Source organism: Camarhynchus parvulus, chromosome 1A (assembly GCF_901933205.1).
Source record: "Camarhynchus parvulus chromosome 1A, STF_HiC, whole genome shotgun sequence".
NCBI lineage: Eukaryota > Metazoa > Chordata > Aves > Passeriformes > Thraupidae > Camarhynchus > Camarhynchus parvulus.
Window position 1 is genome coordinate 32,738,385 of NC_044586.1, and position 15,634 is coordinate 32,754,018.

Sequence of the window (15,634 nt, forward strand, 5' to 3'; positions counted from 1 at the left end):
ACTGCTACAGATGTACAAACACCCACAGGTGCTCTGCAGCCATCTGAACAGAGAAGAAAGTGCTAAGCATAGCTTTGCCACATTTTCATGTGTAGAAGTCACACATGAACAAGCAGCTTTCACAGAGCTAAAGATTATTTTCTCACAACATGAAATAATTTCTTTAAAATCAGCACTTATTTATAAATCTAAATATTCATGACACCTACACTTCAAAGAAAGGCACTCCATGGGCTGTCCAAGATATCAGGAAAGTGCTTTCTTGAACCGCAAAATGATACATTCTTCTAACTGCATCTCAGATTTCCCTCACAGAAGTAACAATAATTATAGTCTGAACTGCATTTAAAAATCACAATACTAGATCGATCAGTACCTTCACCTGAAACCACATCAACCAGACAGGATTGTAGCTTGCATTCTGTATCTGTCATTATTTTCAGATAACACATTCCATAACTCATATTACCAATATATGTAAAATTGAAGGAACCCCAGGAAGCTCTCTGTAAAATAGCCCAGTGTTAATTAGTTATATATCAGCACTGCTTTTGTAGCATATAAATGCTATATACACTTGTAGACCATGCTTCCCTTCACACCTGACTGCATTTTGCAGGGTTTGTCTTTGTGAAATTAAACATGAATGAATTCTATTAGAATATGCAAATCACGCCTTTCTTTTGTTGTGTCTCCTTACTTTTGGCCATTTTTTATAATTGATTCTGAGAAAAGGATGAAACTTAACAGTATAGGACTGTCACATTCAAACTGTGGAAACTCTCCATTTCCACTGCCTACTTTCCATTTCCACAAGATTAGTTTTTCTTGAAGCTGGGACAATGTAGAAATTAAATGAAGTCATTAACTTGGAAAACAAAAACCCTAAATAAATAAATAGTAAATGTCTCCAAGACTATGTGTTGAGGAAGAGCAATTGGTAATGTATTTGTTGATACTACTTATCATCACAAGCAAAAATACTTACATTTGCTGAAAGTTGAGAAGTAAGGGTAGCAACTTTCTCCTGCGATGCAACCAACTCTCTCCGTAGTTTCTGAATTTGCTAGAGAAACAACAGACTGCTGTCAGTATTTCAGCAATGTTTTTGTTGTGGTTATTTTGTATGTTTTCTTGAGAGACAACCAATAGATTTACAAAGTCTTAGCTTCAAATTTTAATCTCAGAACTACCCAGAAATACAAATTATTAGACGTTGTAGCTCAGTGTTGCTCCAACTGCTTTCTAGCACTCAACCGGTCTATGAGCCAGGATTCCAGTTAAAGAAGCACACATGGGTAAATGCTTAATTACTTTGTATGTATTATCCTTTTTGCAAAGGAAATGTCATGAGTTTTTACCAAATCCCACAAGTCCTAAACATATGCTTAGTGCAATCAAGGAGATGTGGCCTGAGGTTTTGAAACATGAGTGCATTTGGGTGAGGTTCCTGCCTGACTGTAGACATGATGCAGACAACATATGTTGAATGTCTACAGTAGACTAAGATAACATGAAAAATGTACTCTCATGCTGCCTGCCATGAAGAAGGCTTTGATAGCTACCTCAGACACAAGATTTTTCTTTATGGATGTCTAAAATTAGGTGAGGTAAAGTAGTATTGTTTTTTCTCTAACACATGCTTCCTACAGTCCCTGAAATTCAAACATGCAACCTCTTTGAATCTTATATAGTATTCAAAAACTTGCTTGCCAACTTAAAAAAAAATAAATGTAGCTTTAAATGTGCTTGTTGACATGAAAATAAACTCAAGACCCTTTTATCCTTTAATGAAAAACAGAATCCTTATGAAAAATATGTTTCCGTTTCAGCTGGGATAGATACCTAACATGAAGCTTGCACATAATTTTAAGGCCATTTAACCCTATTTCAGATCTTACAGGGACTTCTGGGCACTGTACTGAAATCAAGCACAGCATGGAGTTTCACTTTGAAGAGCCTCTCATATTCAGATGTAAATTATTCCAGACAAGAGAAATAAAATGGGTAAAACCAGCCTAGGAAAGGGAACATTTACAGTCACTAGTAAAGACCATTGCAGTACTTTAGTTTTATGACTCCCATGAAAACCAACAAGAAATACTGTACAAGCAACATGAACATGTTCCTGTACTTCTATAATGCAAAAATAGCTCAGTCATTTACACTAGCTCAGTGCAACAGGGGCAGATTATCGAGCTGTTCTCCATCCTGGACTGACCCTTTTATTTTTCCAAGTATTCTCTTTTGTTTTTAAATGTAATTATTTGACATTCCAGCTTAAGCTACACTTTCATCATGCTCTTGCAAATCACAAAGGTAGGTCTCACGAAGTGCTGTCCAACATCTCCTGTAAGAGCATCTCAAGCAGATCCAGATACTGAGAAAACACCATGTAGAAATACACAGAAAAGAAATGTTTATTTTCTATATTCAGACCTACAGAAAAGCCAATAAAATGAGGAACTGGAATTTACACTACTGAGCTGTAACACGCCTCTTTAGCTCTTTTTTTTTTAACTTAAAGAGATGTGAGCTTAGACAAAATTATGTTGAAATATACTGCAGCAAGGAGGGAAGGATATGTTTATTTGTTCCACGCCCTCAAAATATCTTTTTGTTGACTTTTTATTTGATTAGAATAGTTAAAATAGGAGCAGCATAAATGCAGGTGTTGGAAGGCATGCAGCTCTGTGAAGTGGAAATGCACCCCTTGGTGCTGTATTTTTATTGCAGCTACTCTTTGGTGCCCTTTTAATACAACCAGGACTTCATTTTGAGAAAGGCTGTAATTGTATCCAGCTGCTGACCCGGGCTTGTCACCCATTCTTATACATTGTGAGGAGAAAGAAGCTATTTTCCATGTCAAATTTGATTTATATCTGAAATAAATCTGCATTGCTCTGAAATCCATCAAAATGGTCAGTTTCAGAAATTTAATATAATTCAAAATGTAAGGAAGAGAAGTTCAAAGCAATCATTTGAAGTATTTTTCCTCCTGAAAGGCAGCACCTTACCTTGAATTGCACAATTCCTTAGATCCTGCACAGAGTGGTATTAAGTCTGAAATCAGACCTATCTCAACTCCTCCACTCAATGCCCAGCTCTTACTGATTCTTTTCATCTTTTCAGAATGACAGCCAGGAGACTTTCTTCAGCACAATGCTAAGAAAACACCTTCTAGTTAACTAAAAGCTGCACCAGGTTTCCACCAACATTTCTTAAGAGATGATGCAAAGACGCAGGGTGTATTTTCCCCACCAACTCCACAGTTTAGCCAAAGCAGGTAAACAATAAACTAAAAAATAATGTAAGCAATACAGAGGTATAAAAATGAAGAAAAGCTTTACCTCTGAATGTGCCTTTTCTTCTGCCTGGAAGAAAACAAAGAAGAAATGGCTTAGAATAGTGTGCAACATAGTTGTGGTAATAGAACATAAAAGCCAGCCACACTGAAGTGAAATGAATAGCTGCATGCATGCACTACATTTAAGGAAGGTATCCAGTAAAAACAATAAATGGAACTCTTTTCGGCTTGCTTGGCAAAGCTCCAGCTGAAACCCCAAAGAGTTTGCCAGCGTACTGACAAAATGAAATGGTGGAGAAAGGGAGAGGAGGACCAGAACTGCAGAAACTGCAGCTACATTTCTAAGATACAAACAAAAATTTACCATGCTCTCACTGCATGGGCCTTAGTCTGATTCAAAAGAAAACGTTTATGCTGCAATGATTATTAGGGCTCCTGGATTTAAATTTGCTTTACTGCATACCAAGACATGTCCCTAATATGATATGTAATCTCTGATAAGAGAAGTTGACGGCACCTCTCATTGGGAAAGGGGAGGGGAACTTGCATTTTAATGTAATTTTGTCCATACAGAGTACTGACCAAAATATTAAGGGCTATCAAGGCATGTTAAAGTTTTCAATTAAATTTGCTAATATTTAATGATTTAGGTATTTTCCATATTGTAATATATTGTGTCATATATTGAAACCTTTTGTTCAGCAGCCTTTTCCAACAAGCTAAGAAATGAAACCACTGCAAGGCAAACCTTTGAAAGTCATTCAGTTTCTAAGCTTTGGATCAGTCCTATTCAGGAGACATTTGGTGGACAGATAAATCTTGCTTCAGTGGGATTCTAATGGAAAAGAATGGCATGCCACCAGAAAGAAACCCTTTCATAACATAAAATAAGAATCAGTAAATGAACTGGAAATTAATCCACCCCATGGTCTGAAATGGCCCATGTTCAGAGAAGCAGTCTACATTATCTGGAAGAGAATAGTAAACAGTAGAAGGAAAACATAGGTAAGCAATTATCTCTAAATAACATTAGAAACACTAATAAAACCCAAGGTAAGGGCACTTCAAAAGTTCTCTGGCATAGGACTGTCTGTCTTATACTGTGTTATTACAAATCAGCTGAATTTGAGCCTGCATTAGGCATTAATTTTGTTGTCAGGATTTTATTGATTTATAACAAAAATGTTTTTTGCTTTACCTTGCATAAGGGGAGAAGACTTCTGGAAAATGCCTCTTTCCATACATGCTTATCTGTTAGCAGATAAGCAGATAAACAGACTGTGCTGCTATGATGTTTGCCTTGGCAACACTTAGAAATGCTTTTGGCTGAAACTACTTTAATACCTGACACATCACTATGTGAGGATAATTTAGTATAATGATTTTTTTTCCCATCACAGATGTGACACAGTAACTTTCTGATCAATGTTTACAAAAAAGAGATCTGCCTACAGAAAAAATTTACATTCTATTCCCATTATTGTTGCAACAAATATGTAGTGCATGGAGGGTCACAAAGGGATTTAGGTCCTCTTATGATTTCTTCTGTGACAACAAAAGCAAAAAATTAGGGTTGGTGACTTTTTTCTAGAACTGCCATGTGGGGACATGGTCCTTGTCCTTGGAGCATCAAACCTGCTGATGAAGACACTGCTAGATGTCCTTAGCAGACAACTCCCTCAATGCAGAAGGAAGTGTTGCCTCTCCTGAAGTTCAGAGAGGTGGATCCCACAAGTCAGATTTTGTGGGCAGTGAAGGAAGTAAATGAATGAGAAAGACCAGGATTTTGGACCAGCTTAAAAAAATAGAATCTGACAACCAAATGCATCTCAGTAGTTTTTACTTAAGTTTATGCTCACATCATTGTAACCCAGGACTCAGCCATTGTTCCAACAGGCTCTAAAAGGAAAAAAATTCTTTTTCTCACTCCAGTTCTGCATTATATGCATGCAACCCATCCTTGCAAGGATTATTTTTCTTTCTTTGAAGTTTTAAAACATTAAGGTACAAATGACATGCCCTTCTAGAACTCCTCTGAGCATGGCCTAGCACAATCAACGAGGCCTAGGGAGTCAAAGTGCAGCTAATGCCGAGAGCCAGTGCAGGGAATTGGCAATTAACTAAATATGGGAAAATTTAAGTGCTTCACCTACTGAGCAGGAGGAGATTGAAACAGGAGACAACCTATCATAATTTTTTCAATTACTCACAGGGCTAAGTGAATTCACTGCCAAAACTGAATCAGTTAACTATGTCTGCTCACATGGTATATTTTTCTGTGAAACAAAATGGAGGTCTCTGTATATGCATATCTCTACAAACTAGATTTCCAGTCCATGCAAGTTAAGTCCTGAAAACCCAAATGCAAGTCAAGAAGAAAGCCAATATATACAGAATGGAGAACTTCTGTGTCATTGGACTTACTCAATGGCAGAAAATAATGAAATGTCTCTTCTGAATCTCATATTCTAGTTCTCAAAGAAACAATCTTCAGAGAATAACTTGAAGATTTTCAACTATCCTCTGGTAATTATCCATGAACGTCTTGATCTTCATTTAGTACTTTGACTGAATTTCTCAAGTGTTTAGGTCACAGAAAACACTAGAACTAAGGCTTAAGACAATGCTTGAGAAATCTAATAAATACATTTAATTGAGATAACCCTGTGAAGCTATCCCACTGCTCTCTTCACTCAGCTGATGTGATACTGAGTGTTAAACTTTTCAGGTTCCTACTCCACTTATGCATCATCTTTTGATTAATTGCTGAAAAGTTTAAGCCATTTTCAAAGTGGGCTCAAGCAGAAGAAATTCAGATCAAAAATCTTTGCTAAAAGTCAATCCTAGTAATTATTTATACCAATTCATTTCTGGCCCTTTTCAGATTTTTCTGCAGCTTCCATTTTCTTGTCTGTAAAATCCATTTCTTAAGGAATGGGGCTCAGATGCAATGTGAATTCACAGTTAGAAGATATTTATAGTATGAACCTGGGTAAACAGTTTAAAGTTTATTTTGCAGGGAAAATACCACTCTTTAATATCATGGGGTTTAGTTAATATTTCCAAGATACTCTGTTGAAATATAAAAGGTTATATAAATAGTAAGTATTAGTAAATTCTTGCTACATTACACAATATCAGAACACAGATATTTCAGAGTTACTCACTTACTAGATGCTGAAAGCATCCTGTGTCACTTTACAGCTTGATTTTTTTCATCTATCAGTTTCATAACATTCTTCTAAACTTTGGCATCACAGCTTGAATTATAATTTTTGACAAACCTTCCCATGCAAACTGGTAGTAGTGTCTCACAGACAAGGAAATAGTTCAAAAGGTTTTTTCAACCACCAAAACATCAGTGAGAAGCTTAACTCTGACATGTAGCCAGCCTGTATAGACATTCTACATCTCCCACCTTCACCTCCCCTCTCATGCTTCCAAGTAATTCAGGACTGGTTTGGACTGAAATGACTTGCAACTTGCAGCTTAAGGCCTGTAAAAACCCAAGGTATGTGTACTTAATGTTTTAAATATGCCCTTGAAAGAACCTTTTTATGATTTAACAGAGCTAGGAGAGGCACCATTGTGCATGGATGCAACATACTTCCCAAGCTAACATGAGTTTAGCATTGAGACAGAGCTACCACGTGCTACAAATCATCAAACTGCAGGAGCTTGGTATTCCTAAGCAAGAACTGGCTCTGGGTAGAGGGGTCCATCACTGGAATGTCGGCTGACACCACTCAACAGCTGGACATATGGAGAGGACACACACTACTGATGAATGCATGGGATGAAAGCAGGTAAGTGGGTTGCTGTCCTGTGAAAAGGGGTTCCTGCAGCACCTAGTTGTGGTTAGTGAGGAGGTTGCAAAGCAACTGCTGTGTATCAGCAAGGGAATGTCCAAACATGTTCAACTGCTCCCTATGGACGATTTCTTGTTAGTAGAACAACCAAAGCAAAAAATGATGCAAAATATATTAAAAAATCCCCCATAAAGTTAAAAAACCCCACAAACAAACCAAAAAATAAAACAGAGGGAAAAAAATCAATCCCAGGAAAACTTCTGGAGATAGAAACAGATATTACTCAATCTAATTAATCTAACTAATGAAGATTAAAGTTTTAGAAAGTTATTCTCATTTCTTTGTAAGTAACATTTAAATGCTGCCACTTGCAAGTAAAATCAGTAGACACTTAAACTCCAAATTACATCTCCCTTACTCTAAGGCAATCTTGTGGTTTTCAAGAAGTTTACCTCAAGCAAGGCCAGGAGAGAAATAATTTTCTAAATTATGCAGTAGCTGAAGGTAAGCAAAATGACTCAAAATGGTCAACTACAATAGCATAAGGACCCCCATAAGAGAGACATTCTTTGACTTTCACCTTCTTTTTAGCTTTCAAAATGTATACTGAATGATTTTAAACATTAATAAACAATTCACATAAAAAGGTGAAAATAAAGTTTTCTAAAATAGTATGAAGTAGTACAAAGCTGAAAACAAACATTCCTACTTTATTGCAGTAAAATTCTAATTCTCCTAGATCTCAAAGTATTGAAATTTTCACAAAAAATGAACAAGAACAGAGGCAGGCAGAACTTTTTCTAAAATATCAATACTCACCGTAGAGTAGAGAGAGGATGTGCTGGAGACAAGTGATAATGAGGACCCATGTACTTTAAGAAAAGGAAAATAACATGAAACATTGCTGAAAGCATAAAATTTCCCCCATGTAGCTCAATAAGTAAACAAATTTTTAAAATGAGAACCCATTTTCCCCAAAGAGCAATTATGAACGATCAGTATAGAATAGCCATTGATAGATTTCCCTGCAATTAGATTGTCCTATACAGAAAAATCATTTTCCTGTATATGGGGCAGGTGAGTGAGCCAATGACATTTTGTGTTATTATCAGCAAACCAAGCATCACTTTTGTTGCTTTGACAAGAAATCACTTGATAAATACACTCTTCAGAGAAACCAGAAATCGAGCTGTTTACACACCTGTCCTAAGCTGAGAAAATTATTTTAGTAAGAGATATGCTTTGGAAAACAGTTCACATGCCGTGGTGTGAGCTCCCAAGCTTTCCTCAGAAAGGTTGACCCGTGTAGTTGAAGTCCATGGGAAGGGGTGACTGTGAGGGGTAGTGACATATTTCCCTTAATCCTCAGTGGAGTCAGCCTCAAGAGCATTGAGTGAATGTTGCAGGGCTGCACTTTAAGAAATGGGGTTCCTGGCCTACCTGGAAATGGCAAACTGTAAAAAAAAATTGCCCCTTTTGCTTCTGATGACTCTCCTGGCTATACCCACAGATAACTTCAAAGAAGATAATTTATTTCATTACCTTTTTTATTTTTGTTTTACAAGATGTGTTTTTAAAAAAATATGTATCATTTGCCAGGGTTTGATAAAAAAAAGTATTTTGCTTTAATAGCTACCTGTCTGCAAAAAACAGACACTACAGAATACTTGGATTAGCCAAATGGACTTTAAATCTAGTTTTCTATTTACAGAAATGTGGAACACTGACCACTGAAATGGAGTGGCTTCCAAAGTATGTTTGATTTTCAGTCTCTGGTTTAAATGTCTGAGCTAAACTGCCATTCTGCACCGTGGCTCTATGCATTACCTCACTTGTTTCACTTTAACCTTCCTCAGAGCTCCTATCTTAAAATACTCTGACCTTCTAACAGCATCATTTCATGTTAATCTCCAATGATCATAAACTGCTGAAAACTGTTTATCGCTGCTGCATTGACTTTCATTTACTCGGGTTGATCACAGTTATCCACTCCAGCTGGATATGAAACAGAACTAATGAAAAAGCTTTCATCAAACCCACTGGTGGCCCATTACTGAAATTCTACATTTAACACCTCTTTTTCTATGCATTAATTGCTTTGTTTTCTCTATTATTCTTCCAGTGTTTCCTTTGATAATTCTGTTCCTCAGCGAAGGGTCTGTAGTCATCTCTGTCCTTGAATTATGTGATATTCTTCTGTGCAGTCAGCCATCCTCTCTGTGCTGACAACTCACAGCTTGAGTTGTCCTGCACCCTGCTGCTAGTATTACATACCCAGATGTCTGCCTGATATATCATCTAAAATACAGTAAAAGGAATCAAAAAAGTAGAAGCATTATTTGTCTGTTGTTTTATCTAGGACTTTTTTTATTCCTTTTATCTTGTGACCTTTGGGGCTAAGGCAAGACTTTTTTAATTTGCCTATTATAAAGATAATTTACATTGTCATCACTTAGCAGTAAACACGATGATTGTTATAGAATGAATTGCACAGGGTTTCAGTTGTCTTTTTGTTTAATTAAAGCATTTAAGGACTTTGCACTCATGGGAATTCTGCAAATAATCAGATTTATCAGAAATGTTAGAAGAAAATGTTACAGTGTATTTAATTAGGAGTTGTCAGGTTCTCTGTGGATGAAAAAAGAGCAAAACCCAAAACAAAACAAAACAAAAATTCACCAAGTTCCAGATGTTGCAGATAGCATTAAGGAAAGCAGACAGTAATAATCTGCATAAAGAAGTGAGGTCAGTTCAAATTACAGAACTTCAATAAAGAAATTCACATGGTGTTTGCTGCAGGAGGCTGTAGGAAAGTGGGGAATATAAATGACTACACAAGAAAGGAGATATTAAGTAGCACTGGTGTTTGGGGAAAAAAAAGGAAGCACAGAAGTAGGACTAAGAAAGCAGAGAAACACAGAAGTCAAGGTACGTTCAGCCATTTCGGATTTAGAGGAAAAAAGAATAATTTTCCAAGAATGGCTTCCTTTGCTCCGAAATTTCTGACAGGGGATTTGTACATGTATGAGATACATACATCATTGCTTATTACTGGGTGAAAGTAATAGTGTGAAACCTTCCATGTTTCAGGATAAGAAAGGCTTGTGAGTTCAACTCAACAGGATCAATAAAAGCTTCAGAAAATCATTTAAGTTTCTGTGGTGCAGGGTGCAGAAGAAATATCTTAAAATTTTACTATGCTTTGGACATCTATTTTGGGACGTGTTTGTCAATTTAAGTAGTTACTCAGTCTTACCTTCTTCCATGCTGTCCCTGAATGAACCTGAATGACTGATTGCTCGTGGTCTCTCTTCCAAGGACGTAGCACTGCCACACAGCTGGGAGTCATCGTACAGATCAAAAGAAGTGTCTTGTGCAGGGATGCTGTTTGAACGCATCATGCTGGGTCCAGGAAGGTTAAACTGTGATAGGTTGGTTGGACTCACTGGAATAAAAAGCTTTATTATTGAAGCACATTTCCATTAAGTGAATTTTGCTTCTGCACAAAATTGTAATGAAGAACTAGCACAGTTAGGTGGACTTCATGCTGTTGAGACAATGGAGGGCTTTTATTCCTACATTTAAAGCTTCAACAGAAAGGTGGAGCAGATGGCCTCAAAGGAACTGGATGACATTAATCCTGCAAAGCACGTGGTAATGCTAACACTGGTGTCTGAACACCCTTTGGCAGCCCATAGAAAATCAATGGGGGAGGTTCAAAAGTTAAAAAGGAATAAGAGGTCATAAGTACTTGTATAAGCAGCTCTTCTAATGAATCAGTATCTATATTTCACAGTAATATACCTTTATTACTGACTGCTGTTAAGGCCAAAGTTTATTTGCATATATAAGATATTTATCCTTTGATTTACAGGAACACCTACCACTATACTAGGTTAAATATTTGTGCAAAGGCCTCAGCTGAATCTCATCCTTATAAAGAGGTGTAGTCAGACATGGTTGAAATCAAGAACAGCATTGATGAACCTACTTTAAGCTTTCACAAAGCTCTTTTGCCAGTAGAAAGGAAAGCCTAGCTATGGTTCCCCTGGACCACACAACTTCAATCCCTAGGAGAAAAAGCTAACTGTCTAGCCAAATTCAGCCCCAGTATTTGGACTTTTAGTTTAGATCATCCAAGATGTGTCCTAAGCTATAAACTACCAGAACAGCTGTGTTGTGAGAGCAAATTATTCCACGGGGATATGAAAACTGAAATAAAACAAAGTACAATGAAAAAACAAATTTTAAACCCCATGATCTTATTTCTCTCTATTGTGAGTACACAAGAACTATGAACAAAAAGAAAATGAGATGATTGTAAACAGAAAATAATATAGTGGAAAAAAACTCCTTAAAACTATGACACAGAAAAAACTGTGCCTAAAACTACAGGAGGAAAATTCAAAGCAGTGGCTTGTTTAGCGAGGATCCAATTTAATTTTTAAAAGTAGCTTAGCTCAACTTCTTTTCCTGTATGTAGTAAAGATGAACATGTGCATGTCTGATCAAATGTCTTTTGAGTGATTGTAACCTACAGATGCCATAAGCTGTGACAGAGAGATAGAAGTCTTAATTCTTCAAAGGATGTTAGTAATTCCTTACTAGAGGCCTAAATCATAAAAAGCTCATAGTGAACCTAAGTATGTGACAAGTTCAGTGAAGATAAGTGGGTTTTATTCAGAATTAAAGAAAGAAATAATACTATAAAAATAAACTTGTGTTGGATTAATTTGAAACAATATTCAGAAGAACCAAATCTAAACCTTGGTTCATAATCAAATAAAACTGCAATGTCACTCACATCCCAAAATACTATATTGTATTCAAGATTAGCTTTGGATTGGGCCCAGTGCAGTTATAGCCAGGTCCAGCTACTGAAACACATTGAAAAGGTCTATCTCAAAGCAAACCTCTTTGTAGGAAAAATGCAATGTTTAGTTTCTGACATTCCCTGAAATCACTGCAAAGAATCCTACTGACTGTGAAACCTAAAAGATGAATAGCTTTGAACTAGAACCTAATTTCCAGCTCTCCCTCAAAATTTATCTCCTTGGTCAAGTCATAAAGAATCTGTGCTTCTTTTTTTCCTCTGTGCAAAGTAGGTGGTACCTCGACCCACTTAATTAACCACTAACTCCCCTCATTAGTGAGGTACAACAATATGGTGATGACAATGTTAAAAATAAACTACCTAGTCTGGCAGACTAAGAAATATGTACAGCTGAATTTTATGGTTCCATTAAAGAGAAGGAGAAACAGTGAAGGGAAACAGCATTTACCCAGGTTGGAAAAGTGATATTTTCCAGTTGCAGATGAAGACATAGCTGAAGGAGAAACAAGTGGGGACTGACTGCCAGTGTCCTGCAGGCCTCCGGTTGAATGGGAGCGCAGCCATTCCTTGCCTTCCTCCTGACTTGTCTGCCGGGATGATGGTGTGTACCTGAAAAACCACAGCTGGCATGCTCAAGACAATGACAAGGTGATGCCTTAGAAAGAAACAGCTGTCACATAAATACCCTTCACCAGTTAGACAGAACAAATCCCTAGGAAGACATCAAGTCGAGTCAAGTGATTATCACCAGAGATTTTAACTAGGTACAGTTTACCATTGGGTTACACCAAAAACATACAGGACTTGAACCCCTTTTACTCTTCATCCCCCTCCCCAAAACAGCATTCCCTTCTTTTGAAGAGACAGGATGATAAACCATAGCAGACAGACAACTGAGCTGACAGAAAAGGACTTCAAATCTATAGGAAGTGTACAGGTTGATGCAAAAGCTTGGAAGCCATATGGTTATGATGGGGAATGGGCAGAATAGAAGCCAAGGAACGTTAGTAGCCACTTACAAAATGACATCTGTCACACATCATGTGGGCAATTGATTAGACAACAGGAGTGAAACAGATCAACAACTCTGAAAGAGGAGTTTGCATTGGTAATGACAGCTACTCATGGTCATATGCACTAGATGCGCTGCTCTGAATGCTACCTGACATTGTGTCCTGCCCCAAACTGAGGGGAGGGAAAGGGACAGGAAAAATAAACAATTAGCAGAAACAAGTTCTCTGGAAGGAAGAAGTTTGGCAATCAAATAATTAATCAACTGCTTCCTATGGTAAACCAAGTGCAACGTGACATGTGGGCCAAGAGGGAGAACTGGTAACTCACTGGGTCCAGCCTTGGCTGAGCTGGAAGAAAGGCAATTCTGGCAGTGACTAAACATTAAAATGTGCAGACAGTGTGGGTCTTAATCAAGAGATTTGTTTTCAGCAATGTCTGAAAATCAGAATGAAATGCTTAATTCAGACAAAATACTGCCGAGAAATGAACACCTCCTTTGCCACTGTCATGAGCCATCAGTGTTCCTCAAAACAGCAGAGCAGAAAGGGCTTTTGATATTCTGGCTTCAGGCTTGTGAGGCACAAGTGTTTCTGCTTAGAGAGAAAATTAAATGAACATGTAAGTTCTTGTGTTGTGCTTGGGATTTTGTACAGTATTTTACAGCAGTAAACCATCTTGACCTTATTAAATATTCACTTTCTCCTTTCAAAAATACAGCTATGATCTTTACCTATAATTGTGGTAGAGCACAAAGTTACTGAGTGGTTATCAGATTGGAAAGATGGCAAAACAAGAAATCAGGATGTGAGTTTTGGATGGGCTTCTCTGCACATTAAATCAAATGGATTTTTTTTCCTGGGCTAACCGATCTTTTTTATATGCCTATAAGCACTATTCCCACTCCAATTCACTTTCAGCTTTCAGCCACCATTACAGCTGTACAGCCACAAAGTCTCATCATCTCATAGTATCCTCGCAGGGATAATGCCTTTAATGGCTTCCACCTTTTCCATTCTCTCCAAATCCAAAGTGATTGTTCTGTGATGATAAAAAATTTGACTAAATTCTTATTAACAAACAGCTAGTGCAGAACGTCAGAAGGTGCATTCTAGTGACAATAGTTTAGCACTACCTTAAAATTTCACAAATATTTATTCATAACTCATGAGATTTAATGGTACAATCTCAGTTATTGGAAAGCTGCAGTGTCTGTGTGCATGCACATATATCCGTGCTTGCCAAATCTTCTTCCTGGATTGGGGAGATGGGCTTCCATGCCTCATGAGACTACCCAAGTTACCTAATAATCTGCTCTTTTCACCATGGAGGAGATAAGAGGGTAGATAAATTCTGTTTTCTGTGATGAAGACAGAATTTAGTGAAGTGTTAGTAGTAAAGCTGGACTCTGTATTGCTTGATAAGGACCAAGAAAACTGTATGGAGCAGCAAACATTTCACACTTACAAACCTTGGATAGTAAAATTAGTATTTTCTAGCCCTACCCTTCAGTAGCTCTCCAGTTCAAACTGCATGAGTCCAAAGTTAGCTCCACCTCTAAAACCTTCTTTTTCTCCATAATGTTTTCAATAATTAGACCTATTGAATTGTATAAATATATTGTTCTGTCTCTTTTAGATCTCCAGGATTCAATGCCTTTTAAAGATTCATTCCATAAGGAAATGATCCCTAATAGTATTTACTTTCCATGGTATATCTTGAAAGAAGATTTATTCTTTAGGCAGACATGGAAAGAAAAAGTCCATTTTTAAAATTTACATTTTATGGTTTGAATTGAAATTCCTAGAACTCTGCTGTAAACAGGATCAACGGAAGGAGAAAGAAAAATAAAGGCAGCATAGAAAAGGTTACAGGAAAATAGAGAAGCAGCAGTCATGCTCAAAAAAAAAATATACCTTAATCCCTTTTTGGGGAGTGTATTTCTGTCAAGCTGCATGCTGTTAAAACAAAAAAAAATCCCTAAGGACATACAGTAAACAGGACTGTTCAGAATTAAAATTTTAAAGCTCTAGGTTTGTGTGAATAACAGAAGGTCATTTAATGCCTTTTAATATAACTTTCATGATAAATCCTTCACTCATTGGAAGGAAGAATAGGACATGGACTGCTGCACATTCATTTTTCATCTAGACATGCTCTGGGCTGGGTCAATAGTAATTTGGAGACTGTCCAAGTCAGAAAGAAGTGCTTCTTTACCATTTCTAACCTTTCTACAGCTTTTTTCTGCAAGCTGTGTGAGAATCATATGGTCACAGTGTGAATCTTTATTTTTCACAGTTGCTTATGATAAGGCAATAGATTTCCAAAAGAAATGAAGGTTGTGGCACCTGCCAGGAGGCAGCATGGCCTTGCCAGAAGCCAAATGACAGCTCTGCATGTAGAAATATGTCCTAAAGATTCAGACACTTGGCTTTCTGTTGTTGAGGGGCTCACACAGTAAGGTGATGGTGGGGACAATGAAAAGCGGCACCAGAGCAATGTTGTTCCATTTTCCTGCACACAAAATGTGCAGGAAAATACAAAATACATGGAAGGAGTTTTCCTCATTTAAGCCCCATCTGGAAGAGCACCCACTAGCCCTCCTTCCAAGTGTCATTTCAGCATTTCACCAAAAAGTCTTGGTAAATTGGTCTCTGGTCGGTGTGGTTTGAA

The 15,634-nt window shown here is 37.3% G+C and overlaps 1 protein-coding gene across 10 annotated transcripts in view; it reads right to left on the reverse strand.

Annotated features, from left to right (window-relative positions):
• The window catches only part of NAV3 (neuron navigator 3), a 507,938-nt gene that overhangs the window by 36,070 nt on the left and 456,234 nt on the right, over window positions 1–15,634 (reverse strand). For 8 of the 10 annotated variants that reach the window (XM_030959546.1, XM_030959547.1, XM_030959548.1 and 5 more), the window contains 6 exons: window positions 14,878–14,919; window positions 12,399–12,559; window positions 10,373–10,561; window positions 7,936–7,988; window positions 3,351–3,374; window positions 989–1,066 (listed from right to left, as the gene is read on the reverse strand). In XM_030959546.1, coding sequence (XP_030815406.1) covers window positions 989–1,066; window positions 3,351–3,374; window positions 7,936–7,988; window positions 10,373–10,561; window positions 12,399–12,559; window positions 14,878–14,919 — 547 coding nt within the window. The remainder of the gene's footprint in view (window positions 1–988; window positions 1,067–3,350; window positions 3,375–7,935; window positions 7,989–10,372; window positions 10,562–12,398; window positions 12,560–14,877; window positions 14,920–15,634) is intronic. The other 2 variants (XM_030959544.1, XM_030959550.1) reach the window with 1 other exon arrangement.